We start from the raw sequence: 18,332 nt of genomic DNA, 5'->3' as shown, positions 1-18,332 counted from the left end.
AACCTAAGTCAACAGAGCGAAAGTTTGAGATAAGGGTGTTTAAAACGGTCAGTATTTTCTTAAAAAGAGTTTCTGCAACTTTATTGTTTTCAAAATATGATTTTTGACTTAATTATAAGTGACAGCAACATTAACATAAGATCATGGTTTCTTCAACAGAGCGAGAGTTTGAGATAAAACCTTTAACCAATAAAGTTAGTCGAAACGATTTATTTTAAAACCGAGAGACCGACAAGGAATTGATTCCCTAGTTTTGACGAACCACATACCGATATCCGTTTTATTAATATTTAATCTAGATATTAGTTTAGCTCTTAGCTCCCTTTTCCCCAAACAATCAAACATTTTCACCTTAGATTTACGTAGTAACCTTAGATAACGGTACATCGATTCATAAGTCCCTGTGGGATCGATATCTTTTAAAACTACGCGATAGAACTGTGCACTTGCAGTTTGTATCCCATTCTCGACTCGCACAGTCGAGCGATCATCGAGCATCCCAAACCCTAAAACCCAAAGCAACACGTTTACTCCTTCTACTACAGGCGAGTAAGTCTCCAAAGGTCGAGCATCCGGTAGATTGCGTAGTAACGTTGTTCGTCCAAAACCCAATCCATAACCCCGTAGTTAGCCGAACTACGGCTTGCTCTGATTCTCATTCCAGATGAGATACGTAGGCATAAGACGCGATGTCTTAGCGAGCACACATCCCCCCAACTCATAGGTCAGCCGAGCTACGAAGACTCTGATTCTCATATTCAGATGAGATACGTATGCAGTGGATGCGACATCCGCGCGAGTCATTTCTCTTAACCTTTTTAGTAAATAAACACGTTAGGTAAACCCACACCCTTTAGACAAAAACTACAAAAGTGGATCCCGTAGAGTACTATGGATGCGTAGGGGTGCTAATACCTTCCCTTCGCATAACCGACTCCCGAACCCAAGATTTGGTTGCGAGACCCCGTCTTGTCCTTTCCTTTTTCAGGTTTACTTCGAGCGTTTCCTTTCCCTCCTTTGGGATGAATAACGCACGGTGGCGGCTCTTCTGTCTTTTTCTTTCGCCGGTTGTTTTTTTCGCGCACTGTATTTTTCAGGTTGCGACACAGTTGATTACGTTTCTAAGTGGGTTGAGGCGATTGCCTCACCTCGGGCGGATGCGAAAACGGTAATAATTTTTTTGAAGAAAAACATATTTTCCCGTTTCGGAACCCCCCGAGTGTTGATAAGTGACGGAGGGTCACACTTTTGTAATGCACCGTTGGAAAGCATTTTAAAACATTACGGTGTATCACACAGACTGGCAACTCCGTATCACCCACAGGCTAATGGGGCAAGCCGAGGTCTCTAATCGTGAGATTAAGAGAATCCTCGAAAAAACTGTGTCAAATTCGAAAAAAGAGTGGTCACAAAAATTGGATGAAGCGTTATGGGCATACCGTACCGCCTTTAAAGCTCCAATTAGCCTAACTCGTTTTCAATTGGTGTTTGGTAAAACTTGCCATTTGTCGGTCGAATTGGAGCACAAAGCCTTGTGGGCTCTGAAATTTTTAAATTTTGAAAAGGATTTGGCCGGTGAGAAAAGGAAGGTGCAACTGCTTGAGTTGGAAGAGATGCGCAATGCCGCATATCACTCAAGTTGGTTGTACAAAGAAAAGGTAAAAAAATATCATGACAAAAAGCTTCGAAAGAAAGAATTTGTACCCGGACAGTTGGTCCTACTGTTCAATTCCAGGTTGAAGTTATTCCCCGGAAAGTTGAAATCAAAATGGTCCGGGCCATTTCGGGTCAAAGAAGTTAAGGAGTACGGAGCTATTGTCATTGAGGACATGGAAAAGAAGGACAGTTGGACCGTTAATGGCCAACGTTTGAAGGTTTATCTTGGCGGTCATGTGGATCGCGAGAGCTGTGATATTCCTTTGGATGCTCCTCTGTGAGCATCGCACCATCGAGCTTATCCGACGTTAAACAAGCGCTTGTTGGGAGGCACCCCAACATTGTAAGTATTTACAGTTTTTCTGTTGTGACGTATTGGGATTCCAATTGTTAAAACTTGCTGAATGTACCAGGAATGCTATTTTTGAAAAAGCAAATGCTGTCATGCTCGCTAGATCCTCGCTAGGCGAGGCAGTAGCGAGCAGATTCGCTAGCTGCTCGCTAGGCGAAGCAGCAGCGAGCGCTGCGTGGCAGCACTAGTTTAATTCTCAGCAGGCCACTCATTTTGGGCCCAAAAGCAATTTTCCTTTTCATAACTCTGAACCGAACACTCACAAGCACTCTCTCACTTTTCATCTCTCTCACAAACACTCAAACCTAAACTGAAGCATTGCAAACTTCACTGCACTTCAAATTCAATCAATCTATTTTACTAAGGTTTGCCCTAATTCCATTTCTTTATGTTTGAACTTTGTAAATTTCTGATTTGCATGTCATTTAGGGTGAATTTGGGGGAATGGGTATTTTAGGTTTTGCATGTGGGTTTAGAATTACATGTATCCTAGAACGATTCTTTTCTTGATAGATCATTTTGTTCTGAAATAGATACCATGAGAACTTGGGTTTTGCCAAAATTTCACTGTAAACATTGCAGAACCCAAAAACCCGTAAAGTTCGCTAGCAACTCGCTAGGCGAACCAGTGGCGAGCATTCGCTGCCACTTCGCTAGGCGAAGCAGCAGCGAGCATGACAGTAGTTGGAATTCTGGTTTTGCTTGCTAATCTGTTTTGTGTTTGTGTTGCCTCCTCTCTATGTTTTACAGATGGAATCCAGATCCGGAGCTTCGAAAAAGAGAAAGGGCGGGAACACTTCCCGTCCCGTACCAATACAATTCGACACCGACAAATTTGTCGGGCCAAAGCAAGCCGCAAGATATATTGCTTTGGAAAAACGAAAGATTTTACCGGAAAAGAGATTCTTAATCAACCCTGAAGGCACGAACCGAACATTCGCCGGGTTGATCAACAGCAAAAAGTGAGATCGGTTAATATCCCCCCTGAAGCATTACGATATCGCAACAGTGCATGAGTTCTATGCGAACGCACTGCCGGATGATGACGAGCCATTCACATGGACATCTAGAGTGTCCGGCCGTCCTGTTGCGTTCGATCGGGATGCAATTAACCGTGTCCTGGGTGAACCGCTCCAACTGGGAGCCGAGGAGAGAGACACCTACCACCAAGAATTAAGGCTTCACCGGGATACTGATGCAATTTCTGCTGCCCTGCTTTTGAGAGGGAAATCAGTTGAGCTGAACCCATCTGGGGTTCCCATGAGATACCATAGGGAGGACATGACTCCCTTGGCTCAACTGATCCTTTTGTTGGTTCTTACAAACATCGCACCCAAGTCTCATACTTCTACAGTGCCGATCCCAGTGGCACACTTGGTACACAGCATCCTCACTAACGTCCAGATTGATGTGGCGAGGATTATTGCTTATGAGCTGAAGTCCGTGATTGAAAGCGGGCTAAAGTCGGGGGCACGAGTGAATTGTCCCCTGGCTTTCCCTTGCCTAATCATGAGTTTGTGCCTGCAAGCGAGGGTGAGGCTACCCTCTAGGGGTCAAGTAAGGATCCCGCCACCCATTGATGACCGTTACGTGGCCAAGTATTGCAAACCGAAGAATGTACGAGGTAGTTCAGCTGTTGAGGTTACCGGGGCTTCTGATGGTCCTGGTACTTCTACTCTAGGATCCGATCCTTTCCAGCAGGCTGTCTGCAACTACAACTGGGATTGGATGGCGGCAACTCAGCGCGCCATGCTCGATATGCACGATTCTATGCAGCTGTTACAGCTGCAGGCACGTGACCCCTCCGGTGATCACTCATTGATGACGCGTGAGCAGTTTCTGCAAAACGCTAGATGGCCTGTGGACAGGCCTGTGTTTGGAGAGGGGGTGGGTGCTGGTGCTTCTTCTGGTGCTGCTGATGGAGATGATGATGATGATGATGAGGCTACCGGTTCTGAAGCCGGTAGTGATGAGGGTTCTGAGTCCTTGGAGGGCTAAGTTATTTTATTTTTCGTATTATGTTTTATTTCTATTGTATTTTCAGAATTGTGTATTTTGATTTTGGCTATGTACTTTTGGGGTGTTTTGTCCCCCATGAACAAATTTAAATTTTGAAGTAATGTTATTATTTATGTTTTAAATTTCTTCTGTTTTAATAAATTTTTGGTTGGTTGAGTGTTAAACCTTCTAGATTGGTTGCTCCTCAAAGAAGTATCCAATGAAGGTGCATCCGAGCGTGGATGGCAATGATAAAAATAAACAAGTGAACAATGCTAAGGTACATGGTTACCTCCGGCTAGAATTTTAGAATGCACTAAGAACTTTACTCTTTTTTGTAATTGAGTATTGTCTTTTTGCAACATAATTGAATGAATGTTTCATCTAGGACTTAAAACCACAAATTGTGAGGAAACCTCCATTTTACACTTAAATGCTGGATTCTAATAAGCTTTGTTGATTCATTTGATTCATGTTTTGTCTTTTATTATTGTGAATATGTGGAAGCAATTAGAAATGATCAAGGCACTTGTTTTCTATCGAGCACAACCAGTTCCAAATACAACTTACCTGTGAGCAGAGAGAGTATTCGTTAACCCCTTTGAGCTTAAACAGTTGAATCTCAGCTTGAAATAAAGCGAGATTTCAAAAATCTTTTTCTTGAAACCCGAAAAATTTTGATAATTGTTCTTTTGCCGTAAAAAGTCAAGAGCATTCACTTAGGGTGAGTAAGAAATAAGTTGGGGAGAACGAAAATGAGAATCGATAAGTGCCACAACTCTTGAAAAACCGAGCAATCATAAAAAAAAAGATATATATATATATATATATATATATATATATATATATATATATATATATATATATATATATATATATATATATATATATATATATATATATATATATATATATATATATATATATAACATAGAAAAGAGAAACATCTGTTTTGTAAATATGATGTGAAAGAAAAGAAAAAAAATAGAGAAAATAAAAATGAATGCTTGCTTGGAAGAAAAATAGTGAAAAAACAAAAATTGAGTTGTGAAATAAGAGTTGTGAAGGTTTCAAATGAGAAATAAATGGAACGAAGTTGAGATGTGTGAATAATGTACAGTGAATGTCTCTTTTGCATCGGCAATTTCGTTTTCAATGGCCTTAGAAATGACCCTTGTTTGTTAACCTAACCAAGCTTCAACCGAAAAGCCCTTAGTGATCTTCGTGCTTCCACATTACCATTTATAATTGTTAGACATTGTATGAATTGAATTGATTTCTTCATTGTTTGTTATAGAGTGAGATTATTCCCGCGGTTGCAAACGCGTAATTTCTTCAATCCTTATTCGAAGAGGAGAGATAGGGTGATTCATTCAAGATAATATTGTTGTAGATAGATACATATTTCGCATTGCTACTAAGTCTTAGTTCTTGTGTATTATTTTATTCTAACCGTTGGAAATTTGTATCTGCTGATTCGCTTGTGTTTGAGCCGTTTTATCCGATTTCGGAGAAACCTTTTTCCTAATGCAAATCCTCTTGTCCTTCAAGAGGCATACTTTGCTTGAGGACAAGCAAGAATCTAGTTGGGGAGAGTTGTTAGATACCCAAAAGTGCTTATTTGAGCTATCAAATATGGGCATCTTTCACTCCTTTTCCTTGCTAAAGTGTTCGAAACCACCTTTGTTTTTGATGAATTGCAATACAATGATAAAAGATCTTGGTACCTTTGATTTGTATGTTATTATGCATGAAATAATAGAAAATGAAGCCACAAGAAAGTTGGCAAAGGGACCAAAGAAAAGATGCATTCATCAGCTTGCTCACTAGGCGAGGGTTGTGGCGAAGGGCTCGCTAGGCGAGCGCCCAGCGAGAACCCAGCGAAAAGCTCCAGTATTTTACAGTGGCAAACATCAACAAACTCGCTAGGCGAGCTGCCAGCGAGGTGTGTAGCGAACACGTCCAGACTTGGTGAAAAGCGCAGCCAGCACTCACTCGCTAGGCGAGCCATTAGCGAGCTCCCAGCGAGCATTCCAGTAGCAAAACCTCTCAAGCTCGCTGGAGCGAAGGTTGAAGCGTGGGCTTCGCCTAGCGAAGGTTTTGTTCGCCTAGCGAACATGCCAGTCTGGCAAAGGTTATTTCTCTGGGCGCAGGTGCCTCAGGTGCCTCATTTAGGGGCTCGCTAGGCGAGCCATTCTGCTCGCCTAGCGAGCATGACAGCTCAGTAGTAGCTCTATAAGTAGCAAGGGCTACTTTTTGGAGCCATACTTTTCACCTCCATACTTTTGTACTTTTTAAGATATTTTTCCAGCATTGCTCTAGAGATCTTTTGTGACCTAGAAATCATTTCTCTTCATCTCTTAACAATCTTTCACAAAAAGAAGGTGGATTCCCATCCAATCTCGATTATTCGACTCGGATGTTGATCAACCTTCTTCCAAAACTTGTTGACCAAGCTACCATGAAAATGAGTAGCTAAGTTCTTCATTTTGTCAAGGTTAGATGTAGATGATCATTAGCTTTGTGTGTAAATGGGATGATCTTCATTTGTAAACTCTTTAATGGTGAATATATGGTGAAAACTTTGTTTTATTGAAAACTCTTTGTGTTGGTTTATGATCGAGAGATGTTTACCAACTCTTTACCTAGGTTTTCATCCAATCTTGTTTGTTAGCTAGAGATAGTAATGAATGATTTTGTTCACCATAAGGTTGAACCAAAAAGTTGTCATTTTGATAGATTGTGTTAGAGATAAACAATGGATCAAAATGGGAAAACTCACAATGTGTGTTAGAGATAAACACATTGGGAGGACTTTGTGAAATAGTTTATCATCTAAAGGAGTTTATAAGTTTTGTTGATCGAACATATACACGCAAAGTGATTGTCGAACCCTAACTTTGGCAATATTTCTCAAATATTAAAACCAAATCTTTTACCGCATTTTCTTACACTTTTATGCAAGATACCGTGACTAAAACCAAAAACCATTGTTACCTTAAGCTAAGAGTTAAAACAACTGTCGAAAGGCGGTAATATCTCACAATCCCTGTGGAGACGATAACAAAAACCCGACACTTAAAATTACAATCAACAGTTAGGATAGAAGTTTCTCCCCTGTTCGGGGGAACTACGTCGCCCTGATCCTCATACCAGATGAGGTACGTAGGCAGGAGATGAGCAGATCTCTCCGGGCGCCCTTTTCTTTTTTTCAACTCTCTTGTGTGTGTTTGGAGTCTGACGTAAGTCCAGCGATTGGCAGTCGGTTTCCTGTGTGTGTTTGCTTGTTTGGAGTCCGACGTAAGTCCAACAATTGGCAGTCGGTTTCCTGCGTTTGTTTGTTCTCTGTGTGGAGTCTGACGTAAGTCCAACGATTGGCAGTCGGTTTCCTGTTTACGTTTCTTTTGTGGAGTCGGATGTAAGCCCAGCGATTGGCATTCCATTTCCAGTTTGTGTTTGGGTGTTTGCTCTGACGTCTCAGCGTCTCCGTTTAGCATTTTGTTTGGCGTGCGTTAGCCGAACTACGGTAGCTCTGATTCTCATTCCAGATGAGATACGTAGGCATAGGATGCGATATCCTAGCGAGCCCGTTCCCTTCTCTTTACATCTGTGTTTTATTCCAGTGTGTGCATTCTTTGAGCGGTTTTAGCAACCTTCTTCTATCTTTCTGAGCGTGGATCTCGTCGAGTACGACGGGCGTGAGGGGTGCTAACACCTTCCCCTTGCGTAACTGACTCCCGATCCTTGCAATCTCCGGTCGTAAGACCATTTCCTTTCCAGGTTTACTTCGAGCGTTTCCTTTCCCTCCTTTGGGATAAATAACGCACGGTGGCGGCTCTGTTTGTTTTGCTTTTCCCGCCGGTTGTTTTTCACGTTGCGACATATGTCATATCCCAATTTTGTCCGGAAATTTTAAAACTTTCATACATATGACTTTATTATTACTTTGCATCATCTGCATAACATACCATGCATTTCATCTTGCATAATACCTAAAATATCGAACATAATAAATTCTATGATCTACAGACAAATCGGTTGACTCAATTTTGAAATGTGCGTAAATGTAGCGGATGAAACATTTAAAGATTGGGCTTGCAAACGTCAGTTTTATTGATCTACGATTCACGTGGTTTAACCTGGCATGCTCGTCTAATTTCTTTCGGTTCCATTTTCATTCGATTTTAGGTCAGCTTGAGCCTTTACAACCGGGTATTTTTTACTTCAAAGTTTGATCAAAATTTGTCTATTTTCAGGAAGTTTATTTCATATTGATCATTTTGGTGCATTCATTTTATTTTTTTCGAGCATTTTTTAGACCCATTTTTATTTCCCTTTTGCATATTCTATTATTCAAAGAAAACAATTAACATAAGCCAACATTCAATCGCAACGAACATGAGGGATGCTAATACATTCCCCTTATGTAATCGACTCTTGGAACCTGAATTTGGTTGCGATGACCATTTTATTTTTTAAGGGTTTTATCGATATTTTCCCTTTCCATTGTGGAATAAATAAAGTTTGGTGGCGACTCTGTTTGATTCATTTTTTTCGCGTCCATCACGAAGGATCGTATTTTTCGATATGCGACAGCTGGCGACTATGTTGGGGATAATAATTGCTCCATGCAAGAGAGAGTCAAGCTTAACTTAGTTAACCTTGCGATAAATATTGGATTTTCTTAATTGTTTCCTTCATATTGTATATGTTTGCTTGCTTATTTGTTTTCTTTATGCTTTATCTTATCATATTATATGTTTATCCGTGGGATCTGGGATGATATCTTGAGTAAAGCTCTACACCCGAGATTTGGAAAAAGAAGAGAGAACACATAGGTTAAAATTAGAGGTTATGTAGTGTTAGTCTCCAAGGACCACTCCTTGTCTCCAAGTACCTTTTCGTACATCTTGTTATAAGAAAACTATCTTGTCGCATGACGTTGATTCATGAAGGGTCCATGACTCTAGGAACCACTCTTAGAACCAATTTGTGTCTTGATGGTTGTGTAGTGTTAGACTCCAAGGACCACTCCTTGTGTGCCTAACATGAAGATCCGTCCAGAATAGCCTTTTTCGTCACTCTCATCATAAAACAGCTAGCCTGTTGCAGGACGTTGATATGGTTAGCGTCCATGACTCTGGGAACCTTATCCAAAACCTCGGAGCCAACCCTATGAGTGCCCACTATAGGGGGAGCTACCTGATAGGTTGTTCTGCAATACTTGTGTTATCCCGGATCCTAACTATACTCACATTGCATTTTCTTTGCATACTAAAATACAAAAAAACATTCATGCAATCACATTTCATCAACATACATGCGCATCACTTACCAAAAAAAAACCCATCTTGCCATTGTCCATAACTCGCAGTTGATTTCCCGACACCCGTATCAGACTTGAAGCAGCTCTTAAAGGATCATAGACCCGTTGGAGTAAAGCCATGTTGCGCTAAGAAGAGATCTATATTCAATGAAAAACCAGATATACCAACTTATGGAGGCCCTGATAGCTTTAGCAAAGAGAGAGGACAACGTTCAAGGGACTGCAGTTACTGAGAATGTCATTCCACCTCAAGTAAACAAACTTGATCAACCTCAGACTATGTGGATCCCATTAATATCTACGTCGTACCAGAGCATCTCGTTGTTCAATATGGTAAGTCCTCATATCATGATGTTATTGAGTATCATAGTTTTTCATTCTATGCACCAAATTCCCAAGGGGCAGTCCTGATGATGAATATTGAACGACCACAAGGCAATGAGATTGCAGAAAGATGTTGCGTTCTAGAGAAAAGACTTAAAGCCATATGAGGGTGAGATACTTTTGATCTAGATGCTTTAAACATGTGTTTGGTACCTGGCCTAATTATACCTCCAAAATTCAAGGTACTTGAATTCGAGAAGTATAAATGGGATAGTTGTCCAAAACACCATTTAGTGATGTTCTGCCAAAAAATGACCTCATCTGCTCACGACAATAAGCTAATGATTCATTTTTTCAATACAGTTTGACTAGGACATCGTTGATTTGGTACACGAAGTTAGAAAAGATCCATATTCAATCATGGTTGGACCTAGATAACGCCTTCGTAAAGCATTACAAATACAATATGCACATGGCTCCCGATTGCATGCAGTTGTGAGGTTTATCTCAGGAGAGCAACAAATCCTTCAAAGGGTATGCGCAAATAGGGAGAGAGTTGGCGACTTACTTTCAACCATCACTCTTATAGAAATATTTGATTTACTTATTTAGGGATACCTTGCAAAGTCCTTACTTCGAACGGATGATAAGTAATGCATCATCAGACTTCATTCACTTGGTGTCAATTGGAGAATGCATCGAGAGCGGTCTCAAAAGCGGAAGAATCCAAGGTGCCTCGAGTATTTAGGCTAGTGAGAGTGAATCCCTTGTCAATTCCCAAGAGTAAGAGGAAGAAGTTAATGCAAAATGGGAAACTCCCCAAGCTCCACCTCTAGTGCCTTACTATCAATACCCGTATATGTCAGTTGTTCAAAGTCAGCAAATTTATAGGTCTTCATGTTAGATGCCATTCCCTCCACATGGTCAATATCCTCCTACAAATCGACGTCACCCTCAACATCAACAACAAATTCTGCAGCAACAGCCATATCAACGCCAATACACTCCGCAACAGCAACGCTAGCGCACTCAAAGGCTAAATAGGAAGTTTGATCCTTTGTCGATGTCATACAATCGCATAGTGCCATATTTGATCAACAATGGATTGGTAGTGCCAAAATAATTGAGTCCAATACTTCCTCCATACCCACCAAGCGTTGACGCCAACATTACTCCATATTCCACTACCATGGAAACCTCATTTTCCATTATCTACGGGGAAGTCGCCATGCTACCAATCATAAGGCTGCCAGGAGATATAACTCCAAGGTTAAACCCAGAGAGATACATGATGGAGACCTTGTATTGAAAGAAGTAGTCCTACCTGTACAATATGTAAATCTACAACCTAACTAGGAAAGACCATACCAATATATCATAAGCTCTCACACAGAGCATATAAGTTTCAGGAACTCAAAGGGTCGTTTTTGCCTAGAACCTATAACAATATTCATCTTAAATAATATTGTAGTTAGAATCATTTTTAATTCTCAAATAAACAACATGAATATGTACCTTTGATAAATGATTAAGTGGTTTATTTCTGACAGGGATGTTCTTTCCTGAAATACATCTCATTGCTAGACTTCATAGAAAAGATCCTTGTTGCCCCTCAAGGCAACATCTAACTACTGGACTTCATAACAAAGACCATCGTTGCCCGTGAGGGAAATATATAATTGTTGGACTTCATGATGAGGATCTTTATCGCCCTTCAATGCAATATCTAATTGTTGTACTTCATAGAAAATATCATTTTCGCCCCTTAGGGTAATATCTAACTATTTGACTTCATAGAAAAGATCATTGTCACCCCTCAGGGAAATATCTAATTGTTGAACTTCCTAGCAAAGATCCTTGTCATCCCCTAGGGAAATATCTAATTGTTGGACTTCCTAGTGAAGATCATTTCTGCCTTCAGGGAAAAGTCTCATTGCTAGACTTCATAACAAAGATCCTTGTTGCCTCTTAGGGGAACACAAGTAGGTTATTTGGTTTCACACCTGAGGGACTTATAGCCTCATTAGCGGGAAAATACAATCCTATTTGGAAGACTTAGATTCTCCAAACCAAATTAAATATTCTCCTGAGGGACTTAGTGTCTCCTCGGGCAGGACAAAACTCAAGGGTCCCATGTAACACCCCTATTTAGAATTATCGATCATTTTATTTATTTATTTATTTTAATTGGTGCGAGATTAATTAAATAATTATTTTGTGTGACTTATGTGAATATTTAGTTGGTTGGGTACAAATAATTAAATTAAAATAATAGAAATAGAGAATTAGTGAGGATGGGTTGAAAGTGTGAATTAATAGAAATAAAGGGAAGTAAGGAGTAAGAGATTTAGTTAGTTGGACCAAAGATGTAATTGGAGAGAGATGATAAACTATTTTATAAAAATTGAAAATTAGAGATAAATAGCTCTCATTCTATCAGTACGTGAAATAAAATAAAAAGGTTTTGGAGAGAATGCTCGAAGAGGAGTGCTAGGGGTTGAGGGAAGAACACCAATTCACCTTGCTTTTACTGGAAAATTATAAAATCTAAGGTAAGGGGGAGAAACTATTCGTCTAATTAGGTGTATTGCATGATAGGTTAGAGAAGAGAGGTATTTACTCTCTTTAGGTAAATTGAGATGTGAATGATTATGAATTTCAAATATTTTTTGATGTGGTTGATTGTTTTCTATGATGATTTTTGTGTGCCTATATGTGTACAATTTTCTATCTTGAGATATTGATATTTTCCACCATGTTTGAGGGTTTGGAGGGTTTGGGGTAGACATGAACTAATGAGATTGAATGATTTTGTAGATGCCAATATATGGTATAATGCGAATTTTCTATTTTAATTATTGAATAATTGTAATATGTCAAATTCTGAGATTGAGAATTTTTACGAAATCGAAATCGAAGGTCTGGAAGGCCTCAAATAGTGAAATTCACAATTATGCATTTTTGCAGATCTGGACGAGTTTGCTTAGGGAAAATACTTCGCTTAGAGAAAGTTCTCTTAGCAAGTAAGGCTTTGCCCAACGAAGAGAAACGGTACTGAAATGCTGATTTTTGTTTTCGGTCGTTTTCGTCGTAAGTTTAGTTCTGTAACTCTGAATGAGACTTGATTCAAAGCATTGGAAAGCTAATGTGAATTGCTATTAATTGGTATTAGTTTAAGAGGTGTATTGTGTTAAGTGTTTGATGATTTGAATATTTGAAAGAAATGTTGGACTTAAAACTTGTTTTAACTCCCAATGATTATTGTCGTAACTTTTGATCCGTAAGTCCGATTTAGATACGGTTTGAAGCGTCGAAAAGCTGACATGCTAAACTACACAGTGGTAGTGAGAGTTAGGAATGATTGAACTATGATTATGTGTGTACTGTTATGGTTTATACGATGATGTTTATGAACCGTTTAGAGAGACATTGAGTTTCAGTGGATGATGAATTATTGTGGTAAATTGCTAATATAGTTGCATGTTGTTTGATTGTCGTGTTTTGATGACATGATGAATTGAGATGCATGGTTTCAATGTGAAACTATCTTGTTGGTATTGTACAAGAAATTATGCGGTTGATGTGATATTGTTTGTGTTGTTGAGTTGTTGTGATGATCCATACATTCATTCATGCATCATGAGTTGTTGTTTTTGTGAAAGAGACGATTACAGGTTTCAATGCTGGTGACCGGTAATTGTCCCAAGCTTGATGTTATGGCTTAAAGCTCGGTGTTGGAGCTCAGGGTTGCTAAGTGAAGCCCTTGGATTCGTAGTTGATTGGGACCCAGTTCGTGTAAAGAACCATTGTTGAGATCGATATCGCATGCATATGAGTCCATAATATTGTTGAAAATCACATTGCATATTAATTGTGTATTATGGAGAAGTGGATGAAACTTGAATACATGTGTTGTGATGCCTAGTAGATTATGTTTGAATTGTATTGTATTTAATCTACTTTGATTGTTTATGCACCGTTAATTATTTGAATGTATTTCTCACCCCTTATGTTTGAATATTGTCTTTACATGGTCATCGTGTAGATACTCATGAGTAGCATTACTGAAGTATGTAGAAGATAGCTCTTGGAGTTACTTCATTAGTTTATCGCTTGGACTAGTGGTGTCTTGCCTTGATCATGCAACACCGGGTTGAGGGATAAACACTTGAATTGAATCTTATGTCGTTTATGTTTGAATCCGAGACTATTTATGTTGTTGAGATTTTCTAAATTGTTTTGAGTTGACTGTTATGAATTCATTTCGCTTATATTATGAAGTTAACATTTATGAGATTAAATATTGTGAGTTGTAATATTGTTGTTAATTATTCTATTAATGATTCTGCTACAATGACACCTTAAATATTAGATGAGTTGGATGTTGAGTAAACATCCCAAGTATAAATCAGATGAGTTTGATATCGTGTAAACATCTCAGATACAAATGTGTATACTAAACTATTTTGTTTTAATCCGTTTTATGAAGCATGTTATGTGTTTGTCGTGTGTGACACCCTGAGGTTGTATTATGTTTTTAATCAAATTCCATGACAATTTTATATGCGGGGTTAGGATGTTACATGATAATTTTATGTGCGGGGTTAGGATGTTACATCCTGCCTATGAGACGCGACATATATACTCTTCTGAGGGACTTAGTGTCTTCTCGGACGGGACCAAACTCAAGGGATTTTTATTTATCTTATATTTTTATTTATTTATTGGTTTTTCTTTTTTTTACATTACTAAGTGACACCTTATTTTAGTTTGGTGGTTCTCTCATTTATTAATATATTATTTTTAATTATTATTTTTTAATTCACCACCATTTTGGATGCTTTGTCTTAAGTTTTCTTAGGCTTTCCATTAGACTATCATTTGTTTCATCGAGGGAATAAAAAAAGTTTGTATACTGTGGATTTTAATTTGTATATTTTTGACACATTATTGTGAATTTGAATGCCACATCTATTTCACTATATTTTGTTGTTTTGAATGAAAAAATTAGCAATAAATTAAATGATGTATAGAAAACTAGAGCAAAATAAAAACATTTCATTCTTCCAATTTAACTCACAACGTAATTATTTCCCAAAAAAAGACTAACTAAACCTTTTAAAATGCAACCAACAAAATTACCCTTGAAGATAATAACATCTTTAATTTAATTTAAAACTGATTATTATGAAGTTAATATAAAAATAATAATGTTACAGCTCAATAATAGGATAAACCAAGAAGAACTACATTGGCAAAATTTTCTTGATTTAATTGCTCCATCTATGCTCATTATCATATCGAGAGATAGCTTTAATGTTGCAAATAATGAAAAAATTACACCTACACAAAACACTAATACACCCTTTTTTTCCAAAAATACTTGATTTTCTAGCACCCTTTCAACTTCTTTCCTGCATTATTTAAATAAAAAATATTAATTAAATTATATAATAGCAATTATCATAATCCAACTATCTCAAATACTTAATTTTCAATGATAAAAAATCATTTTATAATTTAACTATTTCGAAATTTTTCTCGAAAATATAGTCGGGTGGTATGAGTTGAGACGCTGAAGTGTTAAAAAGGAAGTTTAGAACTCGATTTTATCGTTAAAAAGAACTTAAACCACCCGATTTAGCGCTAGACGCGAATCAGATCAAGGCCGACTATTATATATCGGAAACTCACCTCAAAACAGCATTGTCTCCAACTATATGATTCAATTGCTCAGAAAAATGGAACATCCAAGAATCAAGATCTTTAACATCTTTCAACTGCAAAGAAAAAAAAATTATTACTAAAATGAATATATATAGTAAAATCATGGTGAAGTTTCATAATTTGTATACAAAAAAAATAATAATCAAGGAAGAAATTTAACATACTATAGTTTCTTGTCTGGCAAGGAACCTCCTAATGTCCTCTTTGATCATCTGCAGAACTATATCGGTTTCGCTGACCTCTTTGCTATACTCTTTCAAAATTTTGACATATCTAGAATTTAAGTCCTCTAAATATTGTTCCAAAACCGACAAATTCACGTCGAGATAACGGACTTTCTGCATTAGAATCTTTAGGACAGTATCCCCTGGCATCCTGCCAACTTGTTGATGACGGGTTTCTTCGATCGGATCGGGAGTTTTTCTGTTTACAGTTTCACCGTTCGCAGAAGACGTTTCTGAAGTAGTGGTATCAGAATCGATTTTCCAAATATCGTCATTATCATCATCGTGCTCGAACGACTTACGATCAGACGGTGCTATTGCTACCTTCTTTTCACCGTTTTCTTGAGTATATATCAAATCCTCGAGCATTTTCTCAACGGCGTCAACACCGTAAACTTCAACTATGCTTAACGTGCAATAAAATTCGAATCCGTAATGACTTTGAAGATTCAGTTTTAGATACCGAACCCATTTCGGTTCCTGAAGAACAAACCGTTGCGCCTGTTTCACATTCGAGGCAGTGAAATTTCCGAGAAATATCCAAACATTGGTCGGATAAACCAAACTACCACGCAATTCAAAATCTTTTAAATTAGACGAATAATGCTCAAAGTTAGCTATTTCTATTGTATCTACCAAAGTTTCTTCGGCAAGTTCTATAACGACGAATTTATCTTCCGAAGAACACGGATTCCGAAGATATTTGTCTTGGTTTCTCGTTAATATATTAGAAGCTCCTTTAGCATCTTTGTTAGAAGCTAAAACTTTTGCACCTTTCGACGATGAAGCATAATTGTATTCGTCGCCACCAGGCTCTACTCGATGTATTACGCTCCCGGATGGACTAGTACTCCAATTAATTTTAGAACTAACTGCCCTGCTCTTGAATTCATCGAGACCGAGCGGCACGGCCGCAGACAAGCGATCCAATATTTTCTCATCATTTTCATGTTTCACAGAAGATTCAGATCTCTCAACTTCATGTTCCTTTCTAATAGATGAAACATACTTTTCCTTACCATTGTGCTCAAAATCATCCATGTTTTCTTTGTCGAAAAGCGAGTCACCGATAAAATCGTCAGTTTTAGCACCATCAGAGCATAAAGTTTTTGAAGGAACATAAGCATCGATCCCTTTATTCAAATATTCATCATCGGATTTGTAGTTTTTACGCTGCCGCGGGTCGTTTTCTTTCCAGTCTGATACCACAACTCGAACTTCCCCGGAAACATCTGCATATAAAGAATATGCATACTAAATAAGAATGAGTTTAATTTGTATGCATTGTCAGCATAAAAACGAATCACACATGCATTCAATTCAATCACATCTCGCGACAAAGATATGATTGTGTAACACATGGATCACCGATGTCAAACCAGAAATTTCAACGCACATCCACGAAGATCGCGACTCTCGATCCATGCGGCCAACAAATTCCCCATATCCTAACAAATTAACTACAAAACACTTTCCTATGATAGGAAATCCAAGACAAGAAATCAATTTCGAAGATCTATTCTAGAAAAACATCACATAGGCCTATTATCGCAAAAACTTGCACGGCTCAATCACGAAACAAGGCCATCTAGCCGTCTCTCGAAGAGTTAAAGGATCAGACTAAGTTCAAACTCGGCGAAGAACAAAATATACTAACATTTGTCTATAAAAGAAAAAGTACCGAAAAAAAGGCGATCGGAGAATAAAAGATACCTCGATATCCATTGCCGGAACTCAACCATAAGCTGAAGAGCAAAACAAGTCCCCACAAAACAAAAACCAAAGACAAAGAAAGTTTATAAACACAGTTTCTTCCACTTGCAGCTTTCTCTATAGCTCTTCTTTGTAGAAGAGCTTTACGCGATCTCTGCATTGTTCATCAATCCAATTCACTTCAACTTCCCTGCAAAAAAAGTGCTTAAATTTTTCAATTATATGTAAAAGTGCTTAAATTTTTCAATTCTAAGCCAATCTTCAAGGGACAACAAAAAAATCAGAAATCTTAATAGTAAAGTAAAAGAATAACCTTTATAGCAAAATGGATCAAATGTCACCAGAAAGATAATGACACCAAAACTTCAACCCAAATTCCCAATTCAATCAACAAAAATAAGATCCTGAAAAATCAATATGACCCAAAATTCAAATTGAATCAAAATTTAAACTTTACCAAAAAACAAGAAACATGCAATGAAACTCTAAAATGGGTCATCAAAAAGACATTGAATTCAAGCAGAAATATAAGAAATTCAGATGTAGAGTTGAAAGAAACATTGAATTATGACCTTTTTGGGAATGAAGAAGAAGAAAAATGATGAACTCTAATTGAGAATCATTGAGATGAGTGAGAGAAGCAAAGAAAAACAGCAATCCAGGTTGTCTTCTCCACTGTCTGTTTTTTCTTCTTCTTTTAAATTCAAAAAATGTTTTTTTTCTCTTCTTCTTGTCTCTGTTATTTTATAGGAAAACGTTAATGTTGCTGAAACTAATATTTATTCATTTTTAAATTATATTTAATGGAAAAAAATATTTCTTTTGAATATGATAAATTATAAATATTCATTTTTGTTTTTTAATTTATTAATTAGCTAATACTATTATTTTTTAAATGGCAGTATTTAGAGTTTTCTATTTTAATATATTTTTAAAATTAAAAAATATTGTATTTTCAGTATAAATTATAAAATTAAATATTATATTTTAATTATATAACGTTTCGTCAAGT

At 37.7% G+C, this 18,332-nt stretch overlaps 1 protein-coding gene across 2 annotated transcripts; it reads right to left on the bottom strand.

The window, feature by feature from the left end:
* Positions 1–14,800: 14,800 nt before the first annotated feature.
* Positions 14,801–18,065, bottom strand: LOC127086109 (SUN domain-containing protein 4). 2 transcript variants are annotated; one of them, XM_051026815.1, is made up of 6 exons: positions 17,893–18,065; positions 17,634–17,724; positions 17,321–17,510; positions 15,548–16,839; positions 15,351–15,436; positions 14,801–15,070 (listed from the first exon to the last, which is right to left on the bottom strand). In XM_051026815.1, the coding sequence occupies exons 3-6, from the start codon at positions 17,478–17,480 to the stop codon at positions 14,842–14,844; spliced, it is 1,767 nt and encodes a 588-aa protein (XP_050882772.1). In that variant the 5' UTR covers positions 17,481–17,510; positions 17,634–17,724; positions 17,893–18,065; the 3' UTR covers positions 14,801–14,841. The 2 variants fall into 2 exon arrangements, with proteins under 2 accessions (XP_050882772.1, XP_050882773.1); XM_051026816.1 differs by lacking the exon at positions 17,634–17,724 and having other exon boundaries at positions 17,893–18,051.
* Between the last annotated feature and the right edge of the window lie 267 nt (positions 18,066–18,332).

Source organism: Lathyrus oleraceus, chromosome 5, assembly GCF_024323335.1.
Source record: "Lathyrus oleraceus cultivar Zhongwan6 chromosome 5, CAAS_Psat_ZW6_1.0, whole genome shotgun sequence".
In the NCBI taxonomy this organism is placed as follows: Eukaryota; Viridiplantae; Streptophyta; class Magnoliopsida; order Fabales; family Fabaceae; genus Lathyrus; species Lathyrus oleraceus.
The sequence above is the reverse complement of the archived record's forward strand: the minus strand, read 5'-3'. Positions and strand labels throughout refer to the sequence as shown.